General features: G+C 44.0%; 3 protein-coding genes across 4 annotated transcripts in view; 1 reads left to right on the top strand and 2 right to left on the bottom strand.

Moving 5' to 3' along the window:
• The window catches only part of LOC307208034 (uncharacterized protein), a 139,766-nt gene that overhangs the window by 57,749 nt on the left and 54,814 nt on the right, over positions 1 to 27,203 (bottom strand). Inside the window, exon 2 of the mRNA XM_079962344.1 lies at positions 22,282 to 22,444. Coding sequence (XP_079818470.1) covers positions 22,282 to 22,381 — 100 coding nt within the window. The 5' untranslated portion in view covers positions 22,382 to 22,444. The remainder of the gene's footprint in view (positions 1 to 22,281; positions 22,445 to 27,203) is intronic.
• The window catches only part of LOC307206991 (uncharacterized protein), a 165,290-nt gene that overhangs the window by 103,449 nt on the left and 34,638 nt on the right, over positions 1 to 27,203 (top strand). The window lies entirely within an intron of this gene.
• The window catches only part of LOC307208545 (uncharacterized protein), a 77,496-nt gene that overhangs the window by 48,325 nt on the left and 1,968 nt on the right, over positions 1 to 27,203 (bottom strand). The window contains exon 1 of one of the 2 annotated variants that reach the window (XM_079963233.1): positions 16,711 to 16,911. The exons of the other annotated variant lie outside the window; for it this stretch is intronic. The gene's annotated coding sequence lies outside the window, so the exon portion shown is untranslated. Of the gene's footprint in view, positions 1 to 16,710; positions 16,912 to 27,203 lie in introns of those variants that run through there. 2 annotated transcript variants of the gene reach the window in all.

Genomic DNA, 27,203 nt, shown 5'->3' with positions numbered 1-27,203 from the left:
ACTGCTAATAACAAGGCCAGTGGAAGTGATGACATTCCAGTGGAACTATTTAAAATCTTAAAAGATGATATTGTTAAGGTACTACACTCAATATGCCAGCAAGTTTGGAAAACTCAGCAGTGGCCAGAGGATCAGAGAAGATCAGTCTAGAACACAATGCCAAAGAAGGGCAACGCCAAAGAATGCTCCAACTACTGCACAATTGCGCTCATTTCACACGCTAGCAAGGTTATGCTTAAAATTCTACAAGGCAGGCTTAAGCAGTATGCGGACTAAAAACTCCCAGAAGTACAAGCTGGATTTTGGAGAGGCAGAGGAACCACAGACCAAATTGCAAACATGCGCTGGATTAGGGAGAAAGCTAGAGAGTTCCAGAAAAACATCTACTTCTGCTTCATTGACTACGCAAAAGCCTTTGACTGTGTGGACCACCGCAAACTATGGCAAGTTGAAATGGGAGTGCCTGAACACCTCATCTGTCTCCTGAGAAATCTCTATGTGGGACAAGACGCAACAGTTATAACTGGATATGGAACAACTGATTGGCTCAAAATTGGGAAAGGAGTACAAGGCTGTATAGTGTCTCCTTGCTTATTTAACTTATATGTAGAGGACGAGATGGTTGGACAGTGCTCTCAAAGCTACTAACATGAGTTTGACCAGACTGCAGGAGGCAGTGGAAAACCGGAGTGCCTGGCGTGCTCTGGTCCATGGGGTCACAAAGAGTCAGACGCGACTAAGTGACTAAAGAACAACAACAGTTTCCAATCAGCATTCCCTAATGTAGAAGCAATTCTGAGAATGTTCCTTTGAATGATGATTGCAAATTGCCATTAATATATTTCTCAACTGTATTTCAGTTCAACAATTATGTGCAATTTTTTTTAGATACCGATTAGGTCCATAAATTACCATACAGCCTATATTCAACACAAAAAACAGCGACAATTTGTTGTTGACAAAAGACAGCTGGACCTATAAAGGGCCCCATTCCCTCCAGTAGCTTAGGGCCTCATCAAACCTCAATCCGGCCCTTTCCCCCCACTACTTTATGCAAGGAGTTCAAGAACAAAGAGCTCTTTGGAGGAGGCCTCAGCCCTTCCTTCTTCCTGCCTGGCCCCCCTGCCTTTGTTTTCCTCCCCATCTTTCCCTCTTTCTCCCTCTGCCATCCAGCAATCCATGTCCCCATCTCCTCTACAAAACGGAAGAGTTGGATGTTTGGATGTTTTTGGTGTTTCTTATTTTCTTGGAAGCCGCTCTGAGTGGCTGGGGAAACCCAGAAAATGGGCTGGTGAAACCCAGAAAATAATAATTGGTATTATTATTATTATATTTATCATATTTATTATTTTTATTATTATTTTATTGCGAGCCTGCCCAGCAATGCCCAACCCTCTCCCCTTTCCCGCCTCCTTCCCTGCAACTCCCTTTGCACCAGATCCGGGCAGGAAGAAGCTTCTCTCTTTCCACAGCGGAACCCCCCCCTCCCCCCCTTTCAAGGCCCCATTAAGAGAAACAGCTCCCTTTCCTTTCCTCCCTTCTCTTCTTCTCCCCGTCCCGGGGCTTCTCATCCTGGACCCCCCACCCCTTGCCAAGCCCCTTCCCTCCTTCCCCGCCGCTGGCTTTGCACTCACGCGAAATCCCGGCAGCAGCAGCAGCGACCCTGGGAATGGGAGCCCCCGCCTGGGAGGAAGGATATCTCCGGGGGCGGGATAATTGCAGTCGCCAGCCAATGGGGAGAGGAGGGAGGGAACCTGGGCTTCGAATATAGGGAATATATGCTCACTGCCATAAAGGTTAAAGGCAGAGAGTGGAAGCTGCTGGGGGAGGGGCTGCTCGATACTGATTTGGGAAAGGGGCGTGGCTTAATTAGAATAGCTGACCCGCCCCCTCTGCCGTCCTGCACTGTCCTTGTCCTGCAAGGAATCCGCTGAGTGCAAAGCGCCTCCGGGTGCAGCAAGCTTTGGGGGGGGGGGTGCAATGCAATACCCATAATTGGGGTTGGGGGTGGAGAGAGAGCAGGCAGGGAAGCGGTGGTTCAAGTGTGGGGGTATTGCAGCTCCTTCATCCTCGTTGCAAAGAAGAGACGGGGGCCTCTCCCTGAAGGTTCTCTCTCTCTCTTTCACACACACACACACACACACACACACACACACACACATCAGGAAAACGTTCTTCTGCATGCACAGACAGATCACATGAAGAGCCCTGTAGTTTGCTCAAGCCCATCTAGTCCCTGTTAATATAATAATAATAATAATTATTATTATTATTATTATTATTATTATTATTATTATTATTATTTATTTGTACCCCGGGGGTGGAGAGAGAGCAGGCAGGGAAGCCGCGGGGGGGGGGGGTGCAACTTATTCAGCCTCTTTGCAAAGAAGAGACATGGCCTCTCCCTGAAGGTACGCTCTTTCTCACTCTCTCTCTCACACACACACCACACGAAGAGCCCTGTAGTTTGATCAAGCCCATAGAGTCCCGCACCCTCTTAGAATCATAGAATCGTAGAGATGGAAGGGGACCCTGAGAGTCATCTAGTCCAACCCCCTACAATGCAGGAATCTCAGCACTGTCTCCTCATGGTGGCCAAGCCTGCAAAGAGGATGGGAGCCCAAGAGCATCTCTCCCCTCCGGCGGCTTCCGGGAACTGCTATTCAATTAAGCAGAAGAATAATATTGTATAATATTTATACCTCTCATCTGGCTGGGTTTCCCCAGCCACTAGGGCAGCTCCCAACAGAATATTTTTTAGAAACCAATGAAGCATCAAACATTAAAAGCTTTTCCATTCAGGGCTGCCTTCAGATGTCTTATAAAGAAGCAGGATCAGAAAGTTCTTAATGTCTGATAATAATAATAACAACAACAACAACAACAACAAATTTTATTTATACCACGCCCTCCCTGGCCAGAGCCGGGCTCAGGGTGGCTAACACCAGTAAAATTACAGTAAAAACATAATAGGGGGAGAAAAAACCAATTTAAAATACAGATTAAAATGCAATTTAAAAAGCAGCCTCATTTTAAAAGTAGTCCATAGATCAAAACCAGAAGGGGAGGGAAACATAAGGGTCAGACTGAGTCAAAGCAAAGGCCAGGTGGAACAGCTCTGTCTTGCAGGCCCTGCAGAAAGATGTCAAGTCCCGCAGGGCCCTAGTCGCTTGTGGCAGAGCGTTCCACCAAGTTGGGGCCAGTACTGAAAAGGCCCTGGCACTAGTTGAGACCAATCTAACCACCTTGAGACCCAGGACCTCCAAAATGTTGTCATTTGCGGAACTTAAGGTCCTCCGCAGGGCATACCAGGAGAGGCAGTCCCATAGGTAAGTGGGTCCTAGGCCGTATAGGGCTTTAAAGGTCAAAACCAGCACCTTAAACCTGACCCTGTACTCCACCGGGAGCCAGTGCAGTTGGTAAAGCACTGGAGCCTCGCCGCGGCATTCTGCACCCGCTGGAGTTTCTGGGTCAGCTTCAAGGGCAGCCCCACATAAAGTGAGTTACAATAATCAAGCCTGGAGGTGACCGTTGCATGGATCACTGTGGCCAGATCAGGGCGAGAAAGGTAAGGGACCAACTGCTTTAATACGGTGGAGATGGAAAAACGCCACCTTTGCTGTGGCTGCAACCTGTGCCTCTATGGAAAGGGAGGCGTCAAAGGTTACACCCAAGCTCTTGACAGAAGGCGCTGGCACTAATTGAGCCCCAGCAAGAGATGGGAGTTGGGCCCCCAATCCCATGTTGTCCCGACCCAGCCAGAAGACCTCTGTCTTCGAAGGATTTAACTTCAACCGGCTCCCACGCAGCCATCCAGCCACAGCTTCCAAGTCAGGGCGGCCGTCCATCAACAGATAAAGCTGGGTGTCATCAGCATATTGATGACAATCCAGCCCAAAGCTCCGGACAATCTGGGCAAGGGGGCACGTAAAAGATATTAAAAAGCATCAGGGAAAGGATTCCACCCTGTGGTACCAAGGGACTGATTGATGATCTCACCCAGGGGGGCCCACACCTCATCTAGACATGCTCTAATCAGCCAGGATGGGCGCGGGTCAAGGGGGCAAGTGGTACCACTGTATACCTCTTTAAACAGTCATGGCTTCCCCCAAAGAATTCTGGGAGCTGTAGTTTGTTAAGGTTGCTTGGAGCTGTTAGGTGTGGTTGCCATATTTTGAAGAGCAAAAAAGAGTCCTTATGAGGACTCTCATTTTAAATATCTCTATCATATGTAGGCTATAGAAACTATAGAAGCTATATTGCCCGGGGGGCGAGGAAGAGAAGAGAAGAGGCAATCAAGTCTTTAACCATGGCAACCCTTAAAACCCTATTTCCCTCAGAGTTACAATTCACCAAGTTCTCTGTGACAAGGAATAGATAGTGAAGCCACTCTACGTATTATCTCTCTGGGAGGGGAACAGGGAGTCTCCTCTCAGCAAACTACAGCTCCCAGAATGCTTTGGGGGAAGCCATGACTGACTGAAGGGGTACTAGAGTGATTTAAATGTGGTGTGGATGTGGCCCTGGAGGGAGAAGGCAAGCAATCAGAAGGTAAGTGGGAACACACACAATGGAGTCCACGGGGGCCATTTTGCTCAGCAACCTCCAGTGCCATTGTGTTCCTCCCAGGGCAACACAGCACTCGTCCCCACTGCCTGCCTTCTGAGATGTGGGACCATTCCCAAGGGCAGCTTGTGACACAGCGTTGTAGGGCAAGGCTGTTTCAAGGGAAGGTGGGAAAATGCATTTCTGCCACATAGCAGCCTCGATAATTTGTGGAGTGGGCTGTGAGTGTTTTCCCTTTTTCTCTTCAGCAGTGTCTCCCAAATACATTTCTGTTCCAAGCAAGATTCCTGTCAAGATGGCGGTCTGAAAGGATGTTCTCTTTCTATACCAGTATAGTAAAACATTGGTTCTTTTCTGTGTGGCATTCTGGGAGATTTTGGGAGATTCTGGGAATCACTATTGCCCTCCCTTTTTGCCTTTCTTGAAACACTCAAGCTTCACCTTTTTAATCCTATAGCTATCCTTTTAATCCCCCTTGCACATACCAAAGATGTACCATGCACAACATTCCTTTTCTTAGTTCACCTAAAGTTTATCCTGATATTTCTTCTTCAGCATATAATTGATTATGTGCTCTTATGCTATGATCAGAATATTAGTAATTGCTTTAGACATATTATAATCAATCTTAGTTATAAGTGGATTAAGAGCTTTCATACCTGTCTAAGCTCTACCTTGTTTAACAGTCTTTGAACTATTAAGATTAATGTTTATATGTAATCCTGCCTTGTACCCGCCTTATGCAAATATTAACCAATCAGCAATGAGTTCCTTTGTTTGTATGTTAACCAATCAGCTACCAGCACACTGGTGGCAATGTTTTGTAATACTTAATAAAAGAGAGGTTCTGGAGGCTGGCCAAAAAGGAACGTCTCTCGAGGAACGCCTCTCGATCATCAAACTCTTGTCTGTCCTGATTCCCCATTCCTACATCTGGTGACCCCGACGTGATTTCGACGTGATCCAGATCCCATGCACCTAGCCACCCTCATACTTATCCGACTGGGGAAAAAGTCTAAGCGCGCTAAATTCGTAAGTATGGGAGGAAAATTATCTAGGGCTGAAAAAGGTTTTGCTAAAGATTTATTTGAAATCGTCAGGCAGAAAGAGTGTGGTGATTTTATTTCACTCAGAGAGATTGAAGAAATGCTTTGGGAAATAAGTTTACACTGTCCATTTTATAAAATAGAAAATGGGTCTCTGGAAATAGAGACTTGGAGGAAAATCGGAAAAAGCCTTTTTTCTGAACCAAGGGGTTCGATCAATTGCCTGCTCACTTGGCAGAAATGTCTAGATGCTATTATTAAATTAGAATTGTCTGTTGCTAAATCAGGAATTTCCCTCCCTTCGGCTTTTTCACTTCTTGCCGTTACGGATATTCCCCCACCATACCCACAAATTTTAACCCCTTCCCCCCCTCTTACATCTCTTCCTGCTCCTACAGAAACCAAGCCTCAGCCTGCTTTCACCCCCTCCATCCCCCCTCCCCTCCCCCTCGGATCTCTTTCTCCGTCTGCTCTTTCAGAATCCAAGCCTCAGCCTGCTTCCGCCCCCCCCCACCCCCCTTTCCCTCCCTCCTTCACATTCCTCTGGGTCACTCCTTTCTGGAGCTGTCCGAACTGGGATTTTTCAGGCAAAACACACAGGCCTCCTCTCTTTGGAGGAACAGGCTGCTTGGCCTGGTCAAACACCTTCAGTTTTCCCCCTCACTTATCAGAACATTCCAGGGACAGCACAGCAACAGGTTTTCCATGAAATGCTCCCATACTCTGTGATGAGAGAATTAAGGAAAGCCATTTCTGATTCAGGTTTAAAAAGTAGTTATGTTGTGGGAATGATAGAGGGTATTGCTAATTCTTATACAATGGTCCCTCAGGACTGGAAAGATCTTATGCGTATGCTATTGTCCCCGGCTCAATATGTGGTTTTTGAAAGTGAATTTAAGCATGCTGCAATAGCCCTAGCAGATCCACAACATACTGCAAGCCAATTGTTTGGTTCCCCCACCATTTGATAGTTTGGCTACTCAAGCGCTGCTCTTAGCTTCACATTTCAGTCGCACTGCGTCTTGTGTACAACGTGCGTTTCGTAAAATTCCTATTTCAGGACAACCTTTAAATTCTTTTGTAAATGTTAAGCAGCAGCACTCAGAGCCTTACCATCAATTTATAGATAGATTAAAAGAATCAATCTCTAGGCAAATAGACAATGAGATAGCCCAACAAGAATTGATGAAAAAATTGGCTTTTGAAAATGCAAATACAGACTGCAAGAAAGCATTACAGTCTATAATACTTCGCCCTAAATTTGAACTGGCGGACCTGATCCAGGCGTGCTCGGACGTTGGTAGTCAATCGCATACAATGTCTTTACTTGCAACTGCAATTCATGCCAATAATAAACTGGGAAATTGCTTTAATTGTAAGCGCCCAGGTCACTTTGCTAAGCAGTGCAGGGCCCCTGGTGGAGGCGCTCATAAGGATAGTACTGTCAATACGAAAGCCAGACCTTCCAAGAAATGCCTGAAATGTGGAAAAGGCTATCATTGGGCAAATCAATGTAGGTCTCAGGGAAACTTACTTTCGGCCCCACTCTCGGGCCAGGGAAATTAGAGAGTTGTTCGCCTTTAATTTCCACTGCCAAAAAAATTTCTAAAAATACGCCTTTTGAATTTGCAATCGATTTGATCAATCAAGAGACCAAACACACTGCCTTACCTGGTGATGTTGTAATTATGCCTACTCAACTGGCAGGTCCATTACCTTCCAAAGTCACAGGTTTAATCTTACCAAAATTTTCTGCGGCAAAACATGGTATTCAGGTTATCCCAGGAATTTTGGATCCTGATTATGTGGGCACAATCATGGTTCAGTTTTGGAGCCATATGCCCATGCAATTAAGGAAGGGTGAATCTTGGGCACATTTGGTGGTGCTCCCTTCTCATCCTACTGCTTCTATTGTGGATAATAATTTGCACGAGCTCTCTTCTCTCCCCCCACAGCTTTTAAGTGTAATCCAGCACATTGGACGACAGAAGTTGCTTCGTAAGTATAAAATTAATGGCAAAATCTTTGAAGGTTTACTTGACACAGGTGCGGATATTTCTGTGATTTCCAGTAGCTGCTGGGACCCCACGTGGCCCCTTGAATCTGCTCCTGCAGTTTGGGGCGTGGGTGGTAACCAGACTTCTTACAAAAGTGCACAGTTCCTATCTGTTTCTCTGCCTAATAGCTCTGAAACTATTGCATGTATTCAACCCTGTGTGCTAAAAATCCATCTCAACTTGTGGGGCAGAGACTTACTGGAACAATTAAACGCTACCATCCAATTGAATGAGTAAGTTTGCTCTTCCACTTAGCTGGAAATCCAGCAACCCTATATGGGTGGAGCAATGGCCTCTTACAAGTGAAAAATTAAATCGCTTTCACTTCAAGCTGAAAAGTTTAGAATCGAACAGCAGCTTGAAGCAACCCCTGCTAATTTGCTCTTATGCCTTATATCGTGTCTTAACATTAATTCAATGGTGCTACTCATTTTCAGTGTTTTGTTTTTGCCTCTTTTTGTCTCCGCTCTTGACAGCGGTGACTCCACACCAATAAATGTGTGGGAATCCTTTGCAAAGACCCTTAATGTTTCTTCCTTCTGCCTCACCCAGCAAGTATCCATTGGTGAAATCCTTGGTTCTTGCCTTATTCCTGTTTGTCATGATCCCGTTGATATACAAAATGATACTTGGTTTTACTCATCTCTATCTCAAAATGACTCTCTTCGCACCCTTGGTTATCCCTATTATAACACCTGGGGTACCCAAGTGCGCAAACGTCCACCTTTGGCCATTGACTTATTAACCCCGTACGTGGCTTCTTATAACGCTACTTGTGCCCGTATGGTGAACTGTACGAAAGCCAACTGTGTGCAAATGGGAAAGGATAATTTTAATTGCTCTTCTTATGTAAATATTTCTTATGTATATAAATACACAGAGTTGCCTGACGGCTGGTTCTGGTCGTGTCCAGGCTATACGTTCAATTATATTCCTGCGAACATTAGCCATGGTACACCTTGTTGCCTAAGCCGTTTGTCTATCATATTGCCAGAAAAGCATCAATTGTCGCACTCTCGATATCACCGTAGTATTGAATTGAATAACGATTGTGACGATTTTATTTCTCTTCCCAGTAAATCTGAATACGTCTCTTTAGCTGTTTCTCTCCTAGGAGTTCCGGGATTAGCTGTGCGCAATAGCGCAAATATTAACTCTCTAGCTTGTTCTGCAGCAAAAGCCCTGAATTTTACTTCTCATGCGCTTCATCTTCTGAATAAAGAACAGAATGAACTTCAACACGGACTTCTCAAGAATAGGGCTGCGATACATTATTTACTGATGCTGCATCATTATGGTTGTGAACAGGTGGCCGATATGTGCTGTTTTAATATCACTGACAACTCTAAAGCCGTTCAAAGCCAAATTCTTCATTTGCAAAATCTTACTCATCATATTAAACAAGATGTCGGGTTTTCTGGTCTCTGGGACTCTCTTACACTTGGACTTACTGCCTGGTTGCCAAACATTGCTTGGCTTCGTAGTCTTTTTCGTTACGCAATTATTATTGTATGTATGTTGATTTTGTTCTGTTGCTTCCTCCAATGCATCCCTAGCCTTACTAATCTCTTCTCTCGCCTTTTCTCTCCCCCTCAGCCACCCAGTAAACTGCTTGCTGCTTATTACGCGAAATGGCAACGTCAACAGTAAAAGAAAGGGGAAGTGCGGGTAGTATTATTTTGGGCATATGCTGGCACACCACATATCCCAAAGTACTCTCGCCCCATCGACCCTGGTTAATTTATTTTGGGCATTTGATGGCACACCACTAATCCTGAAATACTTTCGCCTTATTCACTCAGTTGCCTTACCTCGCAAATGAAAAAAGAAAGGAGGAGATGAAAGGATGTTCTCTTTCTATACCAGTATAGTAAAACATTGGTTCTTTTCTGTGTGGCATTCTGGGAGATTTTGGGAGATTCTGGGAATCACTATTGCCCTCCCTTTTTGCCTTTCTTGAAACACTCAAGCTTCACCTTTTTAATCCTATAGCTATCCTTTTAATCCCCCTTGCACATACCAAAGATGTACCATGCACAACATTCCTTTTCTTAGTTCACCTAAAGTTTATCCTGATATTTCTTCTTCAGCATATAATTGATTATGTGCTCTTATGCTATGATCAGAATATTAGTAATTGCTTTAGACATATTATAATCAATCTTAGTTATAAGTGGATTAAGAGCTTTCATACCTGTCTAAGCTCTACCTTGTTTAACAGTCTTTGAACTATTAAGATTAATGTTTATATGTAATCCTGCCTTGTACCCGCCTTATGCAAATATTAACCAATCAGCAATGAGTTCCTTTGTTTGTATGTTAACCAATCAGCTACCAGCACACTGGTGGCAATGTTTTGTAATACTTAATAAAAGAGAGGTTCTGGAGGCTGGCCAAAAAGGAACGTCTCTCGAGGAACGCCTCTCGATCATCAAACTCTTGTCTGTCCTGATTCCCCATTCCTACAGCGGTCTGGCAGTGGATCACCTGCCACTCCAACTCTTATATACCTCCATGCAGTGACTTAACTCGCTCTGCCCATCAGAATCAATGAGGAAAAAATCATGATGATTTATGTGATCTTTGAATCAAGTCTACTTACAGGCAAAAGCGGGCTGTGGGGGCCAGGGGTTGATTCTAGGATTGTGGAGAGCTGTCTGCATCCTGAACAGCGCACCCCGGGCTTCAGGCAGCTCTCTGTAACCCTTGGGAGCCTGGCACGAAGTCACGCTGCGCTCCCTAGGCTTGCGGATAGCAGCCTGTTCTGGGGGCTGTGGTCCGCCATAGGTGCGCCCTATGGGGCAAAAAATACGGTAAGTCTCCTGGGTCTACCTAGCAATGGTTGATCTTTGCCTTAATTTGTAACTCAATGCTTTGAACATCCCACTGGCATTTCATTTTAAATGCTGTTAATGTTTCATTGCAGATTTTTTTATTATCATTTTGGTATCTCTTTGTTAACAAAGTATTTTCATACAGATGAAAAGCAGATCTTGGATTGAGAAAATTATGGTTTGTAAAGTGAAAAGATTATTTTTTTTTTAAGTTATGTTTGCCTCTGTTCTAAAATTTGGTTTTAAAGTAAAGTGTTTCAATATATTTGGGTTTGTTTATAAAGCAGAAGCTCCTGGAAGCTAAAAATGAGCTCTGTATCAACAAAGGTTTTACCTATAATTATTCATAATGAAAAGTAAGAAACATGAGATTTTCCACCCTTGAGCTTTTGAACTACAACTCCCATCAATCTTGGCCGTATGGGCTGAGCCTTATGGGCGTTGTTTCCCAACATCTGAGCAACCCCATGTTGGATATCCCTGCTCTATACTTTTTAAATTTAACTTCCATTCCACTTTATATCTTCGAGAAAAACCTCAAAGCAGTTCACAGCATATTAAATCAATAAAACAATGTGAAAAATGTGAAATATAACAATAATAAGTACTACTACTAATTTATTATTTATACCCCACCCAGCTGGCTCCCCCCAGCCACAATATAGAGTATATGGTCAAAACAACATAACAGAAAACAAAAATATTATCTTAAAGATTTCAAACTAAAACAGTACAAAGGTCAACTACAGAATTCATATTTAACATAATAGAGCTGGGTGAGTCTGGGCCCCACCCCTTTGGCCGTGTGGAAAAGACCATGCAGGGAGTGGTGGACTTTACATCTCACAGCAGGGCGATGTTCAGAAGGCAGAAGCTGGGAAATACTGGATGGGGAACAGCTTGAAGAAAAAACAGTGGGGGAGAGAGTTAACAGATTCACTGTCTCTGGAAAACATCCATCCACTCTCCCCAAGGTCAAGGAGAGCAGCGAAAGTGGCAGGACACAAAGCACAGTGGGTACAGGCTCAGGTTACGAGACGCAGAAGTGGCAGGGGTGACTAGCGATGTGAGGGACTGGACCTCTTCATTGGGAGCACCGCCATTTCTAGAAGACGGGTTCTTTGTCCCCTTGCTGGGATCATTAAAGTTTCTAACGGGTAAGAAGACTCCTTTTCCTTTGTTCTGCTTATCTACAACCAAGGGGGAAGGAAGGCAATTCCCTGAAGCCTGAAAGATGCTGATCCACAAGACAAGGGCAGCCCATCATTTTGGCAGTGAAGGGTGGAGTCAAAACTCAACAGATTCATCACACGCCTTGAGCGTTCCAGATTCACACTCTCCCCCTGGATAATCTAGCAACAACTTGCAACTTCTTTTGTACATCAAGTATATGTGACCTTCATTACTTTAATACATATATATGTGTATTAAAATTTAAATACAAAAACAAAAACATCACATGGGTTCCATGTATTTAAAATTGATTTATGAGTTTCTTGACGTAAATTAAATAGTGAACATTGAGTGCAACGTTGCATTCATTTATATGGTTTTTCACCTGTGTAAATTTGCTTAGGAATGTTAAGGTCTCCACTACGACTGAAGCTCTTTCCACATTCCATACATTTAAATGGTTTATGCCCCGTGTGAGTTAGTTGATGTATTCTAAGGTGACCACTACGACTGCAGCTCTTTCCACATTCGAGACATTTAAACCGTTTCTCTCCCGTGTGAGTTCGTTGATGTATTCTAAGGTCTCCGACAATGGCTGCACTTTGGAGCCCTGCTTGCTCATGCTATCTGTGTGTGCATGTGTGTCTTTGGACCTAGAAGACAACATATACTAGTGGTCAAAATTGTGGAAACCTTGGAGAAGGTGTTTTTCTGGGGTTTGATGGCTCATAATACCCCCCTTCTTGGGAGTAATACCATAAAATTATATATCAACGGAAATATATAGTGGTACTTCAGGTTACAGACGCTTCAGGTTACAGACTCCGCTAACCCAGAAATAGTACCTCGGGTTAAGAACTTTGCTTCAGAATGAGAACAGAAATTGTGCTCTGGTGGCACGGCGGCAGCAGGAGGCCCCATTAGCTAAAGTGGTGCTTCAGGTTAAGAACAGTTTCAGGTTAAGAACAGACCACTGTAATTTAAAGTACCACTGTAATTTAAAGTAGAATGTAATACAACAACTTTTAGGAAGGATTGCAACATAAATAAGCAGGACATTTGTCAGTGTGTTATGTGATTGCAATCAAGTTGGTTGGGGATTTTTTTGTTCTTTCAGTTAGTGAACTTGTAAAATGTAATAAAATAAAATAAATGTCACAAAGAGTTGACTTTGTGATTGCGGGCTTCCGGGCTGGAGTAAGACAGAGCCCTTAGGGGGATTTCAGGCCACCGAGGAGAGGTTTAGGGGCTAAAAAAAGCCTTCCGCACAAAACTCTGCAGAAGAGTGGGGCTCCAACGGGGTCCAGCTGAGCCCCAGGTCTCCCGTCAAACCGGCTCCCGCAATTGCATCAGGGAGGAGAAGACGGTCGAGGTGGGCTGTCGGCTCCAACGCACACCTGAATATCCGAAGCCTAAAAGCCGCCCTCTGAAGTGACAGATCTTCTGCTATAAGGTAAAAGAAAAAGAAGCTTTTGGAGAGGAATTTTAAAATTTGGACTTAAATTCAATTTGAACTTCAAAGTGAGAAGTATTAAAAGTGGAAGCCGTACTTCTGCTATTCAGAGAACCCTGCAGAGACGTTTTGTGAATAAGATGGAATGAGATGAATGAGATGAAAGCCCCCAAAAATCTAAATTACAGCCTCTGAGTGAAAGCAAATGTATTTTTAACCCTAAAATTTCTGCTTTGCTGAGAGAACAGGATTTGTAAATAGTTGCCTCTCAGTTTTGACAAGCTCTGCGATTTGAATATCCAACAACTTGGAATTTTTTAAGACATCCACCAAAGTCTGGCAGGATTAGACCCTCTGTAGCTGGAGGGGTGATAAAAAAGGAAAGTGACCAACATATAGAGATTTGTTAATAGAAGAGGAGAAAGGTTTGAAATTTAAAAGTTATGAAAACTTGAAAGGTACTTTACAAAGTTGGTTGCATCACAGACAAATTAATGAGCAATTTAAAGAAGATAATAAAAGGGGGTTCAGCTATACTATCTCAAACTTTCAAAAGGAAATTGTGGAGGGAAATACCAAATTATTGAAGAGAGCATATAACATTTTGCTATATGGAGAGACTTTAGATGAGAAGGTAAAATCAGCCCAAATAAAATGGGCTCCGGATGTTGGGCTTAATATACAGTTGGAGGAATGGGAAAGTTTATGAAAACAAATGTAAAGTTTACAGATTGTATATCATTAAGAGAAAATTACAGTGGTACCTTGGGTTAAGTACTTACCGTATTTCCCCCTCTATAACACGCAGATTTTTTCTCCTAAAAAGGAAGGGGAAATGTCTGTGCATGTTATTGAGCGAATGTGTGGTCCCTGGAGCCAAATGGTGTGAGGGGAGGCAAAAAAAAATAAAAAAAATCAGGCAAACATCAAATCGCGCGTCTCGGAGAAGGGAAACCTGCCTCAGGGTCTTTACTGCCCACCCTCCTCTGTTTCCTTGCTGTTTTTGCTCAAACGGAACAAAGAGCAGGGAAAGCCCCTCCCCTCCAGGCAAGCAGAGGGGAAAGCAGAGTGTCCTCTCTGTGCTCTGGTGCTGCTGAAAACATGCAGAAGGGAGAGAGAGAGAGAGAGCGCAAGCTGGCTGGCTTGGGTGGGTAGGTGAGGGAAAACTTTTGCCTTCCTTTCCCCCCTCCCGTTATACCCCTCTCCTGCATTCTTAGCCAGCTGCTTCTCTGCACACCCCTCTCCTGCTCCTTGTCCCTTCTGTGTTTTTCCTTCCCTCCCCACTTAAAATGTGGTTAAAAAGCATGGATCCACATGGATCCTCAGGATCTTTGCATTGGGTCACCCCAAATTCACCATCAGATCACATAGCATGTCCATGGCTACAGCCTGCCCCCCAAAAATCAAGCACCCACTGTTGCCTGGGGCTGCAATGGTGCAAAAATGTGGTTACAAAACATGGATCCACAGGGATTCTCAGGATTTTTGCATTGGGTCACCCCAAATTCACCATCAGATCACATGTCTGTGGCCACAGCATGAAGCACAAAAATGAAACATCCACTATTTCATTCAGAATGTTTTTTCCCTTGTTTTCCTCCTCTAAAAATGATGTGTGTGTTATGGTCAGGTGCGTCTTATAGAGCGAAAAATACGGTAATTCATTCCAGTGGTCCATTCTTAACCTGAAACTGTTCTTAACCTGACGCACCACTTCAGCTAATGGGGCCTCCTGCTGCTGCTGCGCCGCCGGAGCACGATTTCTGTTCTCATCCTGAAGCAAAGTTCTTAACCTAAGGTACTATTTCTGGGTTAGCAGAGTCTGTAACCTGAAGCGTATGTAACCTGAGGTACCACTGTATTTGAAAATGATATATTGATGGTATATCACACTGGAAAAACTGCAAAAATGTATAAAACAGGATCCAAGATATGTTGGAGATGTAAAGAGAAAGGTGGTACTTTTTTCATGTATGGTGGGAATGCAAGAAGGTTAAAGAATACTGGGAAATGATATATAATGAACTGAAAAAAATGTTGAAGAAACCCTTTGTTTAAAAACCAGAATCTTTCCTGCTTCTAATTTTAGATCATGATACATGAGAGGGAAATTGGACATAGTTTATGTATGCGACAACAGCAACAAGAATTTTATTAGCACAAGTATGGAAAACAGAAAACGCCAACAAAGGAAGCAGTGCAAGCCAAGCTTATGGACTACGCGGAACTGGCTAAGCCGACAGAGAGAATAAATGAGAGAGACAACATCGATTTCAAAAAAGAGTGGGAACCATTTATAAACTATAGAAAAAGACAGTATAAAGATATGGACTCTTTGGCAGGTTTTGACAACTATATAAGAAGCAAAATCAGCAGAGTATAGAATTTGTTTAATAAATCAATACGGAAATATGGGGGAAGCCAAAGAGGAGGGAGGGGAGAAATACGGATATAGAAATTGTTCAATTAAGATTTGTGGAAATTTGTTGTTATAATTTGAAAATTCAATAAAAATATTTTTTTAAAAAATGTGTTTTGCGATTGCTATCAAGTTGGTTGAGGTTTTTTTCATTTAGTGAGCTTGTAAAACGTAATAAAATTAAATAAATGGCACAAAGATTTGACTGGTCACCTAGAAAGGGATGTAAAATAGTACTATTAAGTGAACAAGGCTACAGTTATGAAGACATTAGAAGAAAAATTGGCAGAAACTTAACCAAAGGGGACATTTCTAAATTTTGGAAGAGGTATAAGGAGACGCAGTCACTACAAAATCAGACTGGGCTAAACCCATGTTAACTGGACAGGCCATAGATTGTTTAATGAGCCCAATGCCTGGGAGAAGAGGAATGCTTTTGCCTGGTGCTAAAGAGAAGGAAGGAAGGACACTGAGGTTCACTTCTGAGGGTCTTCTGCCAGTTCCCTCCCTGCAAGAAGCGAGGTTACAGGGAACCAGGCAGAGGGCCTTCTGGGTGGTGGCGCCCTCCCTGTGGAAAGCCCTCCCTTCCAATTTCAAATAAACAACTATCTGACTTTTAGAAGACATCTGGAGGCAGCCCTGTACTGGGAAGGTTTTAACGTTTGATCTTTTATTATGGTTTATCTAAGTTGTAAGCCACACTGGAAACCCAGCCAGAGGGGCAGGTATTATTATTACAGATAGGTAGCCGTCTTGGTCTGCCATAGTCAAAACAAAAAAAATTCCTTCCAGTAGCACCTTAAAGACCAACTAAGTTAGTTCTTGGTATGAGCTTTCATGTGCATGCACACTTCTTCAGATACACAGGTATTATTATTATTATTATTATTATTATTATTATTAACCTGCCCATCAATGCCCAAGCCTCTTCCCTTCCCCGCCTCCTTCCAGGCAAATCCCTTTGCACCAGATCCGGGCAGGAATAAGCTTCTCTCTTTCCACAACGGGAACCCCCCCTCCCCCCCCCCTTCAAGGCCCCATTAAGAGAAACAGCTCCCTTTCCTCCCTTCTCTTCTTCTCCCCGTCCCGGGGCTTCTCATCCTGGACCCCCATCCCTTGCCAAGCCCCTTCCCTCCTTCCCCGCCGCTGGCTTTGCACTCACCCAAAATCCTGACGCGGCAGCAGCTGCAGCGACCCTGGGCAGCAGGGCCAGGAATGGGAGCCCCGCCTGGGAGGCAAGGAGGGACCCCGCTTAATTAGGACGAAGCAGCCCCCTTCCCTCCCTCCTTTGCAAGCCCCGATTTTATCTCCGCTGATGAAGCCGGAAGTCAGGTGACTCTGGCGAGGAAGGAGAAGTCCCCCCCCCCCCCCGCTACAGCCTCTTTCCTTTCCTTTGATAACTGGGGGAAGGAAAACCTTGCAGGACCAGCCAATGGGGAGACGAGAGAGGGAAGCTGGGCTTCCAGTATAGGGAACATCAGCTACTGTGGACCCCTTCCCTCTTGCAAGAACGTATTGTAATCAATAAACTCTTTACTGCCTCACCCATTTGGTTCAGATTGTATTTCAAGGAGGGATCAAGGGTCTCATGACCCACACTTACAATGTAGGAAGCAGCTTACAGCAAAAAAAGCCTAATGACTCTTCTGGGTAAATGAATAAATTATTTTAATAAATATTTAAATGGAGACCATATTTTACATTCTCATGTTCATGCAAACATGGTTCCACTCCAACCTCACTTAGTCCCCACTTCCACCTCAGCAAAGTGTTCTTTATACAGAAATCTCCTGAAAAGAAGTCACTCTATTTACATTATAGGGAGGGACCATTCTCTGTCTGGCTTATTGCACATTCATAACACCCTGTGTCTTTTGCAGTGTCCTGTATTCTCCTCACAGATACACAGAAACAGGGAACAGTGACATGCAGCAGCAGCAAGACAGACACGCTGTCAAAGAATACCTCCCATTCGACCACTCCGGGGGGTGGGGGGACGACGACCATGTACTTTAGATGCCTGCCAAATGTACGCTACGGATGTGAAAGCAATATTCTTGGAGGGAAATACTGAGCAAAAGTGGAAGGCAGTTTTAATTTGTAAGGAGAGGGGACATTCTTTGCTTTGCTTTCAGTCTTGACAAATAAAGCAATAAATTGGGGGGGGGGAGAGACAATCAACACTGCCAATAGTACCTGTATGCCACTATATACACAAGAACTCTGTAGCAATGAATCCACTAGCAAATGGGAGGGGGGTGATGGTGATAAACAAATCTAAACAGCATCTCGAGTGCCGAGATCCCATCAAAGGGAAGGGAAATGTGCACAAGCCCTACAGCTGTAATAACATCTCTCTGAACGTCTTTATTTTTTCATACTATATCCATAGTTCCCTCAACCATTCCTTTACTCCAACTCCCATTAGCCCCTACTGGGGTGGCCAATGGCCAGGAATGACAGAAGTCATAGCCTAGCATAGTTCAGTGGGATGTGGGCAGGCCTTCGGTTTGCATGCTCTTGCTCTTGCGCAAGTGTCAGTTTGGAAGCTTCCACTGTTTTTCAGACCAAGGGCCAGATTCCCTCCCGGATCGCCTTTCAGGGGCCACATGCCAGGGCTGGGCAGGGTGAGAGAGGCAAAGGTGGGTCAAACAAGGAGCACAACTTTTGTCTTTCTGGAGGAAGTTATATCTGATACACACACAACTATCTGCCTTCTACCAAAGAGGGAGGAGGCATTGTCAAGAGTTGAAACGTACATCCCGGCTGGCTAAGGGGCAAAGCAGAGCCATGGATTCAGAGCAGTGAATTCAGAGGACCACAGACCACATGTGCATTTGGCCCCCCGGGTCTGAAGTTCTCCACCCTTGGCACATTAACATCATGTGCAAACCAGGTAAGTGTAAAGAGTGCCGTTTCAACCCAACCGTGGTGTATATTTTATACAGGAATCAGTTGCGGCAGCAGACATGCAGCCTCACACCTCTAGACCTGGCTTGGCACCAGAGATGAGGTTGGCAACCAAGATTTAGAAAGCTGAGGCATCTCTGCCCTTCAAGGGCACTATACCACTTTAAACAGTCATGGCTTCCCCCAAAGAATTCTGGGAGCTGTAGTTCGTTAAGGTTGCTTTAATTTGTGGAATGGGCTGTGAGGTTTTTTTGCTTTTTGCCTCTTCAGCACAGTGTCTTCCAAATACATTTCTGTTCCAAGCAAGCCATCAGAATTCATTGCCCATCCTCTTGCTTCTGTCGCGTTAATTCAAAGCATTCTGAATTCCAAGGCCTACGTGGGCTGAAGAAGACAAGGCCTTGAGAAAGGTTCTGGTCAAGATGGCCGTCCAGCAGTGGACCACCTGCCTCTCAAACCCAAATATATCTCCATACTTTGGTTGCCTTTAAACTCGCCTCCGCCCATCAGAATTAATGTCAAAAAATATGATTTATATGATCTTTGAATCAAATACCGTACATTTACAGGCAAAAGCGGGCTGTGGGGGGCAGGGGTTGATTCTAGGATTATGTCTCCAGGCTCTACCTAGCAATGGTTGATCTTTGCCTTCATTTGTAACTCAATGCCTTGAACAACCACTAGCATTTATTTTTAAATACTGATAATGCTTTTATTGTAACTTTTTTTTCTGTACCCCCTTGCTAACAAAGTATTTTTATACACATGAAAAGCAAATCTTGGATTGAGAAGATAATGGTTTGTAAAGTAAACAAAAAAGGTGTGTGGTTTTTTTTAGAAAAATTCTGTTTGTATCTGTTCTGAAATTTGGTTTTAATGTAAAGTGTTTCAATATATTTGGGTTTGTTTATAAAGCAGAAGTGACCAGCTGCTCCTGGAAGCTAAAAATGAGTTCTGTATCAACAAAGGTTTTACCTAAAATTATTCATGATGACAAGTTGTAATTCTCTACCCTTATTCCCCCCCACCCCTGGCCTAGACCCAGGCCCACACTTTCTCCCCTAAACCAAAATCTAACCACAATCTCCAGGGATGGTGCTGAGGAGAGCTGCACTGAGGCACAATGGTGGGAGACCAATCCCCCTGAATCTACAGCAGGACTGTATAGATTTGGAACAGTGGTTTGCAGAGGAACATAGTTCAGAAGGCAGAAGCCGGGAAATACTGGATGGGAAACAGCTTGAAGAAAAAACACTAGGGGAGAGAGAGGTAACTGATTCACTGTCTCTGTAAAGCATCCCTCCGCTTTCCTCAAGGTCAGAGAGAGCTGCAAAAGTGGCAGGACAGAAAGCACAGAGGGTGCAAGCCCAGGTTACAAGATGCAGAAGTGACATGGGTGACTAGGGATGTGAGGGGGTGCACTTCTTCATTGGGAGCACCGCCATTTGTGTGAAGACGGGTTCTTTGTTCTCTTGCTGGAATCATTAAAGTTTCTAACAGGTAAGAAGAATCCTTTTCCTTTGTTCTGCTTATCTACGGCCAAGGGGGAAGGAAGCCAGTTCCCTGAAGCCTGACAGATGCTGATCCACAAGACAAGGGCAGCCCATCATTTTGGCAGTGAAGGGCGGAGGTCAAAACTCAACAGATTCATCAAACACCTTGAGCATTCCAGATTCACACTCTCCCCCTGTTTATATAGCAACAACTTGCAACTTCTTTTGTACATATAGTATATGTGACCTTCATTACGTTAATACATATATATGTGTGTGTGTACAAATTTAAATACAAACACCAGAATATCACACGGGTTCCATGCATTTAAAATTGATTTCCGCCTTTATGAGTTTCTTGATGTGAAGTAAACAGTGCACCTTGAGTGGAGCACGGCATACATTTATGGCTTTTCACCTGTGTGAATTCTCTCATGAATATTAAGGTCTCCACAAAGTCTGAAGCTCTTTCCACACTCCATACATTTAAATGGTTTCTGCCCTGTATGAGTTTGTTGATGTTTTCTAAGTGTTCCACTTTCACTAAAGCTCTTTCCACATTCAATACATGTAAATGGTTTCTCCCCCGTGTGAGTTCGTTGATGTCTTCTAAGTGTTCCACTGTCACTGAAGTTCTTTCCACATTCAATACATTCAAATGGTTTCTCCCCGGTGTTAGTTCGTTGATGTATTCTAAGGTTTCTATTTTCACTGAAGCTCTTTCCACATTCAATACATTTAAATGGTTTCTCGCCTGTGTGAGTTCGTTGATGTCTCCTAAGTGCTCCATTCTGACTGAAGCTCTTTCCACATTCAATGCATTTAAATGGCTTCTCCCCCGTGTGAGTTCGTTGATGTATTCTAAGGTTTCTACTTTCACTGAAGCTCTTTCCACATTCAATACATTTAAACTGTTTCTACCTCATTTGATTTTGTTGATGTATTCCAAGTGTTTGACTACAACTGTAGCTCTTTCCACACACCATGTATTCAAATGGTTTCTCTCCTGTGTGAGTTTGTTGGTGTATCCTCATTCTTCCACAGTGACTAAAGCACATTCCACATTCCCTGCATTTAAATTGTTTCTTTGTTCTTCCCAATGAATTCACATATGGCTCCATAGAATTCTGACCGTCCTCTTCCTCACCTATTTGGGAGTTGGGGGGGGGGGGAGAGAATACTGTTAGACATTTAAGAAAGACAAGAAAGAAACTGAACACACGTCAATTCCCATGTGCACTTTCTCTTATTTTCACGTGCTCTCCATTCTCCACTGTCCTCTCTATGTTCCAAATTTTTAGGAATGCAGATGGGACAATGGCAATAGAAACCCATGATCACTCCATTCACACATAAGAGAGCAGCATCATTTTATAGTAAAGATCTACGGTGGAACTGGCTTATTTTTCAAGTGAGGAAATGATCTCAGGCTCCAATAGAAGTCTCTCCTATGAGTAAGAAGTAAAACTGAAGTGCTCTTATGCCACATGTAACTGTAAAAATATTGCAATATATCAGAACCTAAGCAGATCCTTCTGCATTGGGTAAAGGCCCACCTAGTCCAGCACCCTGTTTTCACAGTAGCCAAGCAGATGCCTGTAGGAAACCAGCAAGCAAGATTTCAGCCCAAGAGCCCTCTGCCCTCCTGTGCTTTCCAGAAACTAGTATTAAGAAGCATTATTGCCTAGGACCACGAAGGCAGAGCACAGGCATCAGTCTAATCCCTTTTTTCAAGATATCCAACTTGCTGGCTGTCACTGTTTCCAGTAGGATAGAAGTCCATAGATTAACTATGCTTCTGTTTATTCATCTTTTGGAATCCTTAAAGGCTCATAAATGTATAATGGTCTAAGCTTTTGTCGGCTGCAGTCTGACAAAGGGGACACTTGGTTAGGAAAGATGGTGCCACTATAAACCCATGAGTCTCTTTGTTGGTTTTGTGCACTTAATTTGAAATTTGTACCAAGGTTGTACCACTGTATCTCCATGTAAGCTTATGGAGGGACAGAATTACAGGCGCTCTATAAATTATTATCCCACTCACCCACTCTCACACATAACCCCTGACTGTAAGACTGGCAAGTTTACACAATTTGCTTATAATACCAGCCACCCTTGGTCTTCATATGCCAAATCCTATGTGCAGAGCCTCCAGCCAAAAACAAAGAGCTGCTTTGAAAAAAGCCTCACCCCTTCCTTCCTTCCTTCCTTCCTTCCTTCCTTCCTTCCTTCCTTCCCCTTCCTGCCTTTGGTCTCCTCTCCATCTTTTCCTCTTTCTCCCTCCACCATCCAGCCATCCATGTCCCCATCTCCTCTCCCCTGGAACTCACCAGATTTCTCTGAGGGTCCCGGGAGGGGATGATCAGAGGTGGTAGGGAGGGATGCAGGAGACAGCTTGAGCAGGTCAGCTGCCCATCTTCGTCCGTCCATCCTGACCAGGTTTGGACGTTCAACTTCTTGAGGAGCACAGAAGCCAAAGCAAGTTGTAGTTTCCTGGGAGGAAGGACAAAGTCAAGGGAGTCTCAGAGCTCCTGCAGGGATTCTGCCCAAGACATTCTGCTGCCCCTGTAGAAGCCCCTATTGGGCACCCGCTTCCCAAGAGCCTCCACCCATTTTCAAACACCTTTGGCAATTCCTTCCGTCTGCCTGTCCCTTCTCCCTTACCAAGGCTGGCATGGTATGGGCAGTAGTGGCCTTGTGGCAGTTGCCCAAAGGGCCACAATAAATGTGATAATGTGTACCCCTGTAAATCCTTGAGTGTGCTTCTAATACAGAAGTTATGGTAGTTTGTGCTTTATGAAACTGATTATTTTGCAACTTGCCGCCCCTCAATAGGGGCAAAAATACAGCTAATAGGAGAATCACAAAGATACAGCTGAAAGGTAGAACATGAGTTGCTATATGATACAAATGGCTGCATGTAACACAGGTTCCCAACATGCACACCAACACAACGTAACAGAACGTGGTAGGCATCAGAACATATTCAGCAGAAATTGCCAGTGCTTGTTGTGCATGTGTATTATAATAAAATGAGGTAATGATGAATATCAGGAACGTGGAACTCCAAAGGGACTTTTTCAAGGGGGGGGGGGTAACATAACAAAAAATTAAATTCTTTTGGCAACAATAAACATTAAAACAAGGAACTGCTGAGCAAAAACAGAAACAGAAGCATGCACAGAAGTTCTTGCGGAAAGGGGGCAGGGCCTTCAAAGGTCTCACAATCGACCCAAAACAACACAGAGGTCTACCTGTCAATTGCGGTCCAGCGCTTGGACATCTCTGATGTAAATGATTGGTGGAAACTGAAATTCTTTGTTTGACATTACATATATAAATACCACTGCCTGGAACACCAGACAGGGTTGCAGTTTTGTGAAACGATCCAGCTGTAACCTATTGCTTTGCAATAAACACAACTCATATCTCCTCTCGTTTCTAAGTTTATTGGCGTATACTCAGGAGATAAGCCATTTTCTCGCTTACGACAGCCTGAGAGTAAATCCCGTGGAACATACGGACTGCTCTGAATACATGGGTGGCCCTTGCATGGAGAAGGAAGCCCCTTCCTTGCATCTTGGCCCCCTGGGAGACACGGTGGATCCACCCACTGCTTCCTCTGCCCTCACTGCCTCCTCCTCTGTCCTCCTGCCCTGCAAACACCCTCTGCTCAGGAGAGAGGGGCAGAAAGAGCCTTCAAACCCATCTGTTTCCTCCTCCTCTGCTGCCTTTTCTTGCAGCAGCCCAGTGAGAGGGGAAGGAGCCGCAGCTCCTTGTTCACTTCAGATACACACAAGGTTTACCGATGTTGTGAATGAACAAGACCTCCACATTCCATGCGGTGGGAGTGGGGTGGCTTAAAAGTGGGGGAGAGACCTCCCCCTCCTGTCCTTTTGGGAAATAGGAGCCTTTTCCATGAGTAAACAACTGAAATATACTCAGAGTCGCAAAGTGATTTCATGCTCTTTATTCAGCTCATAGTGGTGAGGAGGAATGAATGAAAGTCCCCTCAAGGTATCTGCTTTATATACATTATTTACACAATGGGCTGCACATGATTGGTGAATTCCGGAATTCTACTGTAAGCCAATCAGGTTGTGGATTCATTTCTATCTGGAGCATGATTGGGTAGTTCCTGCCAACCAATCATACTGCTGCATTGTTCTAGGACCAATCAGACTGCTACATTCTGAATCCTATTGTTCTAGGACCAATCAGACTGCTGCCTTTTGGATCCTATTGTTCTAGGACCAATCAGACTGCTGCAGTTTGGATCCTATTCAACTCAGTACATAACACAACTTAGATGGTAAATTCTCAAGAGAAGCACTTCGGAGCACTGCTTGCTTGCTCACGCTATGTGTGTTTGCATCTCAAGGACAACATACATATTTGTTGTTGTTGTTGTTTAGTCGTTTAGTCGTGTCCGACTCTTCGTGACCCCATGGACCAGAGCACGCCAGGCACTTCTGTCTTCCACTGCCTCCCGCAGTTTGGTCAGACTCATGTTTGTAGCTTCGAAGACACTATCCAACCATCTCGTCCTCTGTCGTCCCCTTCTCCTTGTGCCCTCCATCTTTCCCAACATCAGGGTCTTTTCCAGGGAGTCTTCTCTTCTCATGAGGTGGCCAAAGTATTGGAGCCTCAGCTTCACGATCTGTCCTTCCAGTGAGCACTCAGGGCTGATTTCCTTAAGAATGGATCGGTTTGTTCTTCTTGCAGTCCATGGGACTCTCAAGAGTCTCCTCCAGCACCATAATTCAAAAGAATCAATTCTTCGGCGATCTGCCTTCTTTATGGTCCAGCTCGCACTTCCATACATCACTACTGGGAAAACCATAGCTTTTACTATACGGACCTTTGTTGGCAAGGTGATGTCTCTACTTTTTAAGATGCTATCTAGGTTTGTCATTGCTTTCCTCCCAAGAAGCAGGCGTCTCTTAATTTCGTGGCTGCTGTCGCCATCTACGGTGATCATGGAGCCCAAGAAAGTAAAATCTCTCACTGCCTCCATTTCTTCTCCTTCTATTTGCCAGGAGGTGATGGGACCAGTGGCCATGATCTTCGTTTTTTTGATGTTGAGCTTCAGACCATATTTTGCGCTCTCCTCTTTCACTCTCAACAAAAGGTTCTTTAATTCCTCCTCACTTTCTGCCATCAATGTTGTGTCATCTGCATATCTGAGGTTGTTGATATTTCTTCCGGCAATCTTAGTTCCGGCTTCGGATTCATCCAGCCCAGCCTTTCGCATGATGAATTCTGCATATAAGTTAAATAAGCAGGGAGACAATATACAGCCTTGTCGTACTCCTTTCCCAATTTGGAACCAATCAGTTGTTCCATATCCAGTTCTAACTGTAGCTTCTTGTCCCACATAGAGATTTCTCAGGAGACAGATGAGGTGATCAGGCACTCCCATTTCTTTAAGAGCTTGCCATAGTTTGCTGTGGTCGACACAGTCAAAGGCTTTTGCATAGTCAACGAAGCAGAAGTAGATGTCTTTCTGGAACTCTCTAGCTTTCTCCATAATACAGCGCATGTTTGCAATTTGGTCTCTGGTTCCTCTGCCTCTTCTAAACCCAGCTTGCACTTCTGGGAGTTCTCGATCCACATACTGCTTGAGCCTTCCTTGTAGAATTTTAAGCATAACCTTGCTAGCATGTGAAATGAGTGAAATTGTGTGGTAGTTGGAGCATTCTTTGGCACTGCCCTTCTTTGGGATTGGGATGTAGACTGATCTTCTCCAATCCTCTGGCCACTGCTGAGTTTTCCAAACTTGCTGGCATATTGAGTGTAGCACCTTAACAGCATCATCTTTTAAAATTTTAAATAGTTCAGCTGGAATACCATCACTTCCACTGGCCTTGTTATTTGCAGTGCTTTCTAAGGCCCATTTGATTTCACTCTCCAGGATGTCTGGCTCAAGGTCAGCAACCCCACTACCTGGGGTGTACGAGACATCCATATCTTTCTGGTATAATTCCTCTGTGTATTCTTGCCACCTCTTCTTGATGTCTTCTGCTTCTGTTAGGTCCTTACCACTTTTGTCCTTTATTATGGTAATCTTTGAGCGAAATGTTCCTTTCATATCTCCAATTTTCTTGAACAGATCTCTGGTTCTTCCCATTCTGTTGTTTTCCTCTATTTCTTTGCATTGCTCATTTAAGAAGGCCTTCTTATCTCTCCTTGCTATTTTTTGGAAATCTGCATTCAATTTCCTGTATCTTTCTCTATCTCCCTCGCATTTTGCTTGCCTTCTCTCCCCCGCTATTTGTAAGGCCTCGTTGGACAGCCACTTTGCTTTCTTGCATTTCCTTTTCATTGGGATGGTTTTCGTTGCTGCCTCCTGTATAATGTTACGAGCCTCCATCCATAGTTCTTCAGGCACTCTGTCCAGCAGATCTAAATCCTTAAACCTGTTCCTCACTTCCACTGTGTATTCATAAGGGATTTGATTTAGATTGTATCTTACCGGCCCAGTGGTTTTTCCTACTTTCTTCAGTTTAAGCTTGAATTTTGCTATAAGAAGCTGATGATCTGAGCCACAGTCAGCTCCAGGTCTTGTTTTTGCTGACTGTATCGAGCTTCTCCATCTTTGGCTGCAGAGAATATAATCAATTTGATTTTGATGCTGCCCATCTGGTGATGTCCACGTGTAGAGTCGTCTCTTGTGTTGTTGGAAAAGTGTGTTTGTGATGACCAGCTTGTTCTCTTGACAGAACTCTATTAGCCTTTGCCCTGCTTCATTTTGCTCTCCAAGGCCAAACTTGCCAGTTGTTCCTTTTATCTCTTGGTTCCCTACTTTAGCATTCCAATCTCCTATAATGAGAAGAACATCCTTCTTTGGTGTCACTTCTATAAGGTGTTGTAAGTCTTCATAGAATTGGTCAATTTCAGTTTCTTCCGCACCAGTAGTTGGTGCATAAACTTGGATTACTGTTATGTTAAAAGGTCTGCCTTGGATTCGTATCGAGATCATTCTATCATTTTTGAGATTGCAACCCAGTACTGCTTTCGCAACTCTTTTGTTGACTATGAGGGCCACTCCATTTCTTTTGCGGGTTTCTTGCCCACAGTAGTAGATATGATGGTCATCCGAACTGAATTTGCCCATTCCCGTCCATTTTAGCTCACTGATGCCCAGGATGTCAATATTTATTCTTGCCATCTCATTTTTTACCACATCCAACTTACCCAGGTTCATGGTTCTTACATTCCAGGTTCATATGCAATATTTTTCTTTACAGCA

Source organism: Podarcis cretensis (assembly GCF_951804945.1).
Source record: "Podarcis cretensis genome assembly, chromosome: 2".
NCBI lineage: Eukaryota > Metazoa > Chordata > Lepidosauria > Squamata > Lacertidae > Podarcis > Podarcis cretensis.
The sequence above is the reverse complement of the archived record's forward strand: the minus strand, read 5'-3'. Positions and strand labels throughout refer to the sequence as shown.